Source organism: Populus euphratica, unplaced genomic scaffold, assembly GCF_000495115.2.
Source record: "Populus euphratica unplaced genomic scaffold, PopEup_1.0 scaffold75.1, whole genome shotgun sequence".
NCBI classification, from domain to species: domain Eukaryota; kingdom Viridiplantae; phylum Streptophyta; class Magnoliopsida; order Malpighiales; family Salicaceae; genus Populus; species Populus euphratica.
This window is the reverse complement of record NW_011499866.1, coordinates 1,133,137-1,143,546: the sequence shown is the minus strand read 5'-3', so window position 1 is coordinate 1,143,546 and position 10,410 is coordinate 1,133,137. Positions and strand designations below refer to the sequence as shown.

General features: G+C 30.2%; 1 protein-coding gene across 2 annotated transcripts; it reads left to right on the top strand.

The window, feature by feature from the left end:
• Positions 1–5,853: 5,853 nt before the first annotated feature.
• On the top strand, positions 5,854–9,382 carry LOC105126183 (probable WRKY transcription factor 47). 2 transcript variants are annotated; one of them, XM_011026969.1, is made up of 6 exons: positions 5,854–6,172; positions 6,385–6,459; positions 6,565–6,717; positions 7,492–7,827; positions 7,944–8,057; positions 8,433–9,382. In XM_011026969.1, the coding sequence occupies exons 1-6, from the start codon at positions 5,945–5,947 to the stop codon at positions 9,042–9,044; spliced, it is 1,518 nt and encodes a 505-aa protein (XP_011025271.1). In that variant the 5' UTR covers positions 5,854–5,944; the 3' UTR covers positions 9,045–9,382. The 2 variants fall into 2 exon arrangements, with proteins under 2 accessions (XP_011025271.1, XP_011025270.1); XM_011026968.1 differs by having other exon boundaries at positions 6,544–6,717.
• Positions 9,383–10,410: the final 1,028 nt, after the last annotated feature.

Sequence of the window (10,410 nt, the reverse complement as noted above, 5' to 3'; positions counted from 1 at the left end):
CGCCATGATTTTCTCCTTAATGCTTGGATTGATTCTCTCCTTTATAGTCTGCAGGAAATGAGTCTGTGTTATCGTCACTACTAGGAACAATATAGTAAGCTTTTGAGGATAGTGAAGTGCAATAATTTTTAAATTTACAATTCACTAGTTTGCTCTGTGTGTCTATATATATATATATATATATATAGATCTCAGTTACTACACACAGTAAACTAGAAAATATAAATAGGTATAGATATAATGTATATTTAGACATGTAGTAGAAATACTGAGATCTTTACATTGTAAAATGAAAAGATCGAAGTCAACACATAATTTTTGTACCAAAATATTAATCAGGCAATCAATTAGGGTGTGAAAAAAGAAGAAGAAGAAAGCTAATTAATCTTCAAATAATTTGATCTTGGAGTTACAATTTGAAATAGCTACTATATATAATCCACTAATTTGTTTCAAAAGAATCAGTAAAGGTGTAGATCAATTGGCATAGTGGGAATATATATGATGAAGTAGTTTACATTTCTTTGTGTTTTTGGATTAGTGGGAAGTGGATGAGAAGTTAATTAATAACTATGTAAACTTCTAGACTTTAAGATTTTGTAGAAGGAAGATCATGCGAAAAATAGTCATAAATCGATACCAGATTAATATAGCAGCCAAGAATTCTAATATAATATAGTGCAAAGATTTTTTCTAATTCTTTTATTGGGATTTTTATAGGTCATAGCCAGCATCAAATATAGGATATGCCTTATTTATAGAGGAAGACAATATGTTCAATATTAATGAACAATGGGATTGTATATAAGTGATTATATGAAGTTGAAATTAAAGATATAACTTAACTTTCATTTCAGTAATTGCTTAAAAACCTTTATCAAAGTTTGGACCTATCTAATGTTTCTCAATGACAAGATATAAAGATAATTTATATTAAAAAAATTGATTGTACATATATATAGAAGCATAAAGTATTTTATATACTTGTACATACAAAGTTTTACATATTAAAAATACACTAAAAATAATGTTAAAATTAAAATAATAGATTTGATTATAAGAAGAAGTTGAAACTCTCTTGAAGTGCTCTTCATGTGCACAAATTCTTTGATTAACTATTAGATCTAGATCTTTCTTCGAATGAAAAGATATTCATCCGTAGCCCGAAAGTTTTAACCGTGCAAGCTCTTAACTTAATTTGATGAACATAGAGAGTATTCACACAAGCTCAAAAGTTTTAACCATGTAAGATCTTAACTTTCTTTGATTTGATGAAAACAAATAATATTTACACAAGCCTAAAAGTTTTAAATATGTGAGATCTTAACTTGATTTGAATTGACAATGGAAAAGACTTTGATCCTTTATTTTCTTGATTTGATTTGATGAAGGAAAGGATTTTGATCATTTGCTTCCTTGATGAACTTGAATTTCTTTAATAGAACTTTTAAGTATCGTGCTTCGGCTTCAGTCTCTTTCTGTTGTTCTTGTGTTTGATTTTGTGGCTTGGTTATCTATTTATACACAAGCTAGATACAATTTACCTCAAATTTCCTTTATCACAAGGATATTTTATAAAATTAAGGTAAGAATCATGCAATGTATTTGGACTATATTTTTTAATTTAATTTGGGTCCAAACCCTAATAATGTTTTTTTGGTCACAGAGAACTTGAGTTATAGACACTTGTTGAAATTTTAGTGTTTACAAATGCCCCTTTAATATTAATTTACTTTTGCAGTTTTGGTATAATAAGTAAATTTATCTTGAATTTATCTCTTTTGACTTAGAATTGTGGTGGGGTAAAAAATGTATCTAGTTTAAGCATGTACTTGATTTCAAAGAGAAATTTATCTCCTAGTATAACAAGGGCACTTTCTTTATATATATACCACACCAATGTCCTTAAATATATAGTGATGAAAATTTAGAGAAATTAATCAAAGCTTTAAAATAATAAGGTATAAATGTCACATTAATGTTTTTTTTTCTTTTCATAAGTGAATTTTTTAGGAAAAGGAGATTTTTTCCCTCAAAAGTTTTTGGAGGTTTATTTTTGGAGAGCGGATTTTTTTATTTCACTTTTTTTTTGTCTCACTTTCTTATTATTAATTTCTTGTCTTTCTCTCTAAGCTCTCTCAATTTTCTTGAATCCTAACCTTTAGTATATGATTCAAGAATTTAATAGTATCTTGAGATACTTATTAACCAATAAACTTAGAGATTTAAGCAAACCTTTTCAAGAGGACTCTTAAAGGCTTGGAGATTCGACGAACCTTCTTTAGGAGGATCCTTGTAAGCTTAAAGATTAGGTGGTGATGCTTTTAGGTAATCCTTGGTGACATGAAAGTTTGGTGAACGTTTTAAAATGAAATTGCTTTGAAACTTCAAACTTTAGTGAATCTTTCTGGAGGATCTCGAGAACTTGAAACGTTGGTGAATCCTTTTGAAGGATTCCTGAGAACTTGAATCTTTTGTGAATTTTTTTGGAGGACCTTTAAAAACTTGAAACTTTGATAAGCCTTTTTTTAGGATCCTTAAAAACATGATCATTTAAAACTTAGAACTTAAGCATATCCTTTTATATGATCATTGATAACTTGGAGCACTAGTGAATCCTATTGTCGAATTCTTGAATAGATAGATTGTTGGTGAGTATTGTCTTTGATTCATTATTTGTTTCTTTTGTGTAGTTATACTTTATACTCTTACAAATGAGGAGTATTATAATATAACATAACTAGTTCTTAATTTGATTTGATTATGTTTTGTTAATTAACTTCAAATGAATCTAAGCTATTTATGAACATTAATAAATGAAGGATCAGATCATAAAGTTGTTCAAAGTGGATTTTTTTTTCTTGCTTTTGTTTTTGTGCTATTTATAGTTTATATTCCTACGGGTCAAGAGTAGAATAAATATGATTTATTCTAAATTTAATTTGAATTTTTTCATGATTGAAATCATGATAAATCATAAACTATCTATGTACCTCCATAAATAAACGATCAAGTCATTACATAATTCAATATGGATTTTTTATTTGTTTTTATGCCATTCATGGTTTATATAAAAACTATCATGTGCAATGAAAATAATAGTTAAAGTTAATGGAATTAATTGATGTAGAAGGTAGAGACTAGGAATAAAATAAAACTAAAATTGAAAATTAATTTTTTTATGGAAGGTTAAGAACAAGAAGTAAGATGATATAAAAAGACATGTTTTTATATTTTCATAAAAAAATCATATCAATTAGTTTAGGTTTTCTTTAAAATTGAAGTTTTCTAAAAGAAAAAAACAAGGCAATTCTTGAAAATAATAGTTAAAGTTAATGGAATTAATTGATGTAGAAGGTAGAGACTAGGAATAAAATAAAACTAAAATTGAAAATTAATTTTTTTATGGAAGGTTAAGAACAAGAAGTAAGATGATATAAAAAGACATGTTTTTATATTTTCATAAAAAAATCATATCAATTAGTTTAGGTTTTCTTTAAAATTGAAGTTTTCTAAAAGAAAAAAACAAGGCAATTCTTCTTTAATCTTAATGCATAGATGGGTTTTTTTATATTAGTTTAAGTTAGTGGGATTAGTTTCCTTTTACTCTCTTCTTATATATATAGGACTCGTCATCCTTTTATTCTAACCACCGTCAGATAAAATCATGTTATCAACCGTGTTGACTTCTGGAAATGTTATCCCCACCCCCTTGTGGAAGACCTTCCCATACTTAACCTCTATCTCGATCTCCATTAAATGAAATCCCACTCCATTATCATTGATAGCAACTCTAGGAGTTAATTACAAAATCAAATGTTTAAAGTTGATCATTTTTTTATATTTAGATTTTTAAACTCAATTTTTTTATTAAATTATCCTAGTTTCAAAACTTATTCAATTAAAATAACTTTTTTTTTTGTTATATTTGAGATTCAATGACTAATATTGTCCTATAAATATTTGCTTTATATAATTTTCTAAAAATTTGGTGTCAACTATCTTAATAAAAATATATTGTTTTTTTTTTTTAATTTAGAAACTCCATTTGAAATTTTTTATGAAGAAAAAGACTTTAATCCTTTATTTTCTTAGTTTGATTAATGAAGAAAAGGATTTTGATTCTTTGCTTCCATAATGAACTTGATCTTCTTTGATAAAACTTTTAAGTATTATGCTTTATCTTTAGTCTCTTCTTATTATTTTTGTGTTTGATTTTATGAATTAATTATTTGTTTATAGATAAGCCAAGTATAATTTACTTTAAATGTCCTTTATCACAAGGATATTTTATAAAATTAAAGTAAATTTTTTTATATAATTCAAGTCGGTGGGATTAGGTTTTCTTTTTTTGTACTCTATATATGTATGACTTATCATCATTTTATTCTAATCACCATAAGATAAAGTTGTGCCATGAACCATATTGACCTTTAGAGATGTCATCCCTACCCCTACATGGAAGGCCTCTCTATGCTCAATCTCAACTTCAATCTTTGTTAAATAAAATCCCACTCCATTATCATTAATAGCGACTCTAAGAGTTCACTACAAAATCATTATTTGAAGTTGGTTATTTTTTTCATATTTAGATTTTTATACTTGAATTCTTTTTTTATTAAATTGTCTCAATTTTCAAAACTTAATCAATCAAAATAACTATTTTTTTTATTGTTATAATTGAGATTCAATGGCTAATATTATCTCATAAATTTTGATGTGTTAATGTTAAAAATAAATTAAAAAAAACTATTGTTTTGATGCACTTTTAAGCACAAAATACTTCGAAAATCTAGCTACCCTAATTCTCATAAATATATATTTTTTAAATTAGCACAGTTAGTTAAAATTTTTGATAAAATAACACCATTTATAAGAGATTTGATAAAATAACACACTTTCAACTTGTTGCGCTTCTGAAGCGCGACAACTAACATGTAGCCTCACAACTAATTTATTGGCTCAACCAGTTGATCTGGTTGTATGAACCAGTTGATTATTCATATAAAAATTATAATTTTATGAAATTTTTTCATTCAAATATGTTTTATCAGTTTCAATGATATAATCAGACTTGCGATAACAATTATTCTAAGCAATCAGATATGAGGTTACCACAACTAAATGAGGATATGTCTCGAACAAATTACATGGATAGCCTAGCAAATAAATTTATGAATCATTGAGATAAGTCTAAATTTAAGAAAATATCTAGTTGTGCCAGAACATAATGATGGTTCAAAAAAATCGTAGCTTTTGATCTAATTGTTGGATTGCACTTAAATTTTTATAGGAGTTTTCAGAGTTTATTTTTTTTAGAGTAGTTATGAAATCGCTACTTCTACCATCAAAATTTTTAGATTTCAAAAATATTATTTTGGAGCTCTAGTTTTGATAATTTTATGATTTTTCTTATTATTTTAAAATTAATCGACCTATTAGCCATAAACTTAATTAATATCTTGATTGTAAATTATAATATCAATTAAAATTTTATTAATTTTACAATTCAAAACTATAACATATAAAAATATACTATTTTTTTTAAACTTTTTCTGCTATTTTAAGTGAGTTTTGTTTTTCTAAAAAAGAAAAAAGAAAATTTGTATGCTAATGGCAAAATTTATCCCGTATTCTCCTACATGCAATAAAGTAGTTAAGATGATATGTTACAAGCTGCACGGCTGCCGCATGGTCCCCCTCTCTAATAATAACACGTGTAACCTAACACAACAATGATGTCAGCAATTCTGAGAAAATAACGGCTGGGTCTTCTCTAGGGACTTGTAATTATTTTTTGGATCCCTCCCTACTCTTTAGTCTTTTGTTAACTAAACAATACAAATACTTCTCGTTGAAAGGCCTACCCAACCACTACGCTCACATAATCTCTTTTGTTTCTCTCTCTCTCTCTCTCTCCCCCTTCCCTCACCTCGTTTTAGTCATGGATCAACAAGGCCGTGAATTGGTGTTCATGCACTCCGTCGACTTTCTACGGCAAAGCCCCGGTGTATCCGATCACTTAAATGATTATAGTTCGGGTGATCATACCAAGCCCACGATGAAAGAAGTTGATTTCTTTTCTACTGATAGGAATGGTAAATCACCAAGTGAGCATCAAGAGATGAAGATTAATATTGGATCATCAAGTCGGGTTGATTCTAGCCTAAACGTAAGGTTTCTTTAATGTATTTACCTAACTCTTGAATCTTTTCACCTTATTTTTGTCCACTTATTACTCTTTATAGGTGATCCCGCACTTGTGAAAGGTTAGGTTTTAAGGGCATGGCCATGACGATACTGTATTTACTACATAACAATATATGAGCATAGTAGGTACGTATTTGTGTTTGCTTGTTACTGACTTAATTTCATGTGTTACAGACTGGATTGAATCTGTCAACTTCAAGTTCTGGGATTTCAATAATAGCAAATGCCAAAGAACCAAATGATAATGAAGTGAGTTTTCACGTTGGTACTTAATTAGAGTCTTTTGAGTTTCCGATGCTATTAATTCACAAGCTTTTTTTTTTTTATTTCAAGTTAGAGGACTTGGTTTTGCAGCTGAGAGTACTCCGAGGAGAGTTAGGGAGACAGCATGATGAGAATAAGAAGCTGAGAAGCTTGTTGGATCAGATTACCAAGAGTTACAAGGAACTGCAAGCTCAACTACTCGTGGCAATGCAAAAACAGACACGGGGATGTCGGATCGAGCAGGTGATTCATCGTTTGAGTTGTTTAACTGATCAGTTAACTCTCCACTGGTATATATGTGTGTCTAGTATTTGGTCGGAGATAGATGGATTTTCATTCATCCTTACCAATCATACGAATTTCTTGAATAAATGGTCATGGTGTAATATAGCTACGGTAATTTGAAATTCATTAACAAGTGCCTATTTTAGTAATTAAGAAATGAGTAACGAGCTTCCCTTAAATTGGAAAGTGCGATTACTCGGCTCAGTATTACTTTTTCAATACCTTAATACACATTTTTGAGGCCTTTTCAGTTTCAAATCCACCAAGACAGATGACGGGAAAGTTCCGAGTTTGTATAATTTGAATAAGTAATTTCTATTTGACCTCCATCGAACTTGCTTCCATAGGATCTCGTGTTTGCAGGAGTGCTACTGCTTAAAAAAGATTTGTCCCAAGTTTCTTGATGTAGGGATCACCAGCCTAAGCCTGCAATATCTCCTAGCTATTGCAGTAGATCGTACAAGGTGTTCCATTATCAATACCTATAAAGAGGACATATGCTACTATTCCTTTTTTCTCTTGGCACTATTTTCTCTCTCTAGTTACGAAGCACGGCATTCATTTAATGTAATCAGATGGTCCAAAACTTTTATCCTTCATTTAGATATTCAATTTATCTTCAATAGGATACGAGTGGATATGAGGATCTATTTTTTTTTTTTTTAATAAATGGCTGGCGGAACTCTTTGGTGTCTTTTTCACTGTATGGAATCATTTTAATGTTTGATGCAGAAAGGGGAGCTAAATGACACATCAACTCCAGTAATGTCAGCTCAACTCTTAATGGACCCACGGCCATCTGCAACATTAGATGCCAATATAGAACCTTTGGTACCCGACGACAAGACGCAAGAAATGCTGTTCTCTCTAACAAATACAATGGAAACAAAGTCTCAGGTATCAGGGAAACGAGCTTCAATTGAGGATAGTAATATTGATCAAACATCCCAGAGTTTGGGCTCTCCAAAAAGTCCAAGATTGGAAGAAGAAAAGCCTAACGAGCAAGTCCCTGAGGTCCCTTTCAGGAAGGCTAGAGTGTCCGTTCGAGCAAGATCGGAGGCTCCTTTGGTAAGCATTAATTTACATGGATTAAAAAGAAAAACCACTGCACTTCTGTGCTGCAAGAGAATAATAATAATTTAAATGAATTAATGGGATCAGTGAATTTGTGTTTAATTTGTTAGATAAGCGATGGATGCCAGTGGAGGAAGTATGGTCAAAAGATGGCCAAAGGTAACCCTTGTCCTCGTGCCTACTATCGGTGCTCCATGACTGTAGGATGCCCAGTTCGCAAGCAGGTAAATAAGTCAAGTGTCAATAAAAAATACTACGCCTTTCAACTCTCAATATATAATTTAATGTGATGATTGTGCTGGTTACTTCATTTCCAATTGTTATTCAATGAATATTAATGGTCGGTATCGTTCAACTTCATTTTTTTATTACAAGATAAATTACAAACTTGTAGAAGTTCAATTAATTGAACAAAATAAAGATGGGATTTTATTTTTTCCATTTCCTTCGAAATCAAACAGATCAAGAGGTGAAGGGTACAATGAATTTTTTTTTTCTTCAGGTATATGTGTATTCTGACTTCAAATTAATATTGATCAACCGTATATATAGGTTTGATTGCTGGTTTACTGACATTTTCAATGTTTTTGTTTTAACAGGTGCAAAGATGTGCAGAAGACAAGACCATTCTCATTACCACATATGAAGGAAATCATAACCATCCTCTTCCCCCAGCTGCTACGGTTATGGCCAATACTACCTCAGCTGCAGCAACAATGCTCTTATCAGGTTCAACCTCTAGCAGAGAATGCCTATCCTCAAGTAGTTGCTTCTACCCTTCTTTGCCCTATGCATCAACAATGGCTACCATATCTGCTACTGCACCATTTCCCACTATAACCCTGGACTTGACACACGGCCCAAACTCTACAATGCCATTCCCCTGCACTTCTCCTTCTTCAGTCACATTCCCTCTTCCTTTGCATGGCTGCCCACAACTCCCAGGGAACCCAATGTATGTCGCTCCTAAGTTACCTGCAATTCCATCAGTGCAATTAGGGCAGCTGCACGGTTCAATGGTTGAGACAGTTACCGCGGCCATTGCTTCTGACCCAAATTTCACTGCAGCCTTAGCAGCAGCTATCTCCACATTTATGGGTACACCAAGGAGCAGAGATGGGTCTAACAACCTTAGTACACCTAGTGTAATACCTGGATTGCCCGGATCTCCACAGATTCCTCAATCTTGCACCACTTTTTCCACCAACTAGGGCCGGTACCGTCTGGGGCTTTGGTCTTCAATAAGGTGCCTAGTCTGTTATTTCATTTTTTTTCCCGAAAGCTAATATGATTTATTGTTGGCTTTTGAGAGAGTTTGAAGAAACAGCGCTGAGGATGTTAAAAAGGAAGCTTGAAATCATGGGCTGTCCAAGGATGATGTTTTCCAGCAATATTGGATGTGCATTTTGAGTAGATTTTAGCTATGGTTAAGGTATCGCTGATTCAGCTTGCTTGGAGTGTTATTATTACTCTTATGTAACTACAATTTGGGCTCGTAGATAATTTTTGACACATACAGTTAACCTGAGAAAGGAGATATATAAATATATATATATATATATATATATATATATGCACACATAAACAAAAATAAATATTTAAAAATAAATAAAGTTTGTGATAAAGCAATATAAATTATATTTTAAAATTTTATTTAATATTTTAAATTTTTAAATTGAAATGATTTTTTAATATGATATCAGAGTTTTGATTATTAAGTGGTCACGAGTTCAAATCTTATTATTCTTATTTATTTGATAAAATTTTAGCATAAAGCAATGTGAATATATATATGTATTAAGTTTTAAAGAGTATTTATTTAAGGGGTATATTAAAAAATAATTTAAATTATATTTTAATAATTTAAAATTTAAAATTGATATAATTATTTGAAGGAGGTTCATAATTGAATTTGAACTGCAGGCTAAGTCATTACAACTTTTCCGAAAATGCTCTTGCGTGTAATAATGTCATAAGCACTAACCAGCTCAGTATATATTAAGGTAATAAAAATTCTCAATGGTATATTACCGTGAATGATCTTTAATATTTTTTTAAGATATTGTATCAAAATAAACCTACCTGCCGATTGCCGACAAATCACAAAGTCATGTTTTGTGAGTTATTTTGATAGTTTTTCTACAATGTGCTAATTAAATAGCATTAATTGAACAATGACTTGCCATCCTTTCCTTTCAAGCACTTTAATTTATACAGAAACACAAAATCGCTACATTACTCTGAAAATTATTGTAAAAAATAATTTTTTTTTCCTGATTCAAATCTTAAATCTATATCTTATATAATAAATATATTTAGGTGTTTTATTGAGAAAAATGATTTTCTCTCTACATATAGTTTCTCAAAACAAAAAAACATACCTTAGCTCAAGTAATTATAATCTTACCAGTTTTTTTCTTTAAATATTTCCTTTCCGATTAAATGTTAGAAGCTATGATCATATCCTAATTTGCATTATAACAAAAAACCTCAGCTACAAATTTAATTAATATAATTCTAGATAGTACGTAGGCATGTTTTATTTTAATTTATTTTCCATTTCTAAGCCATGTTAAT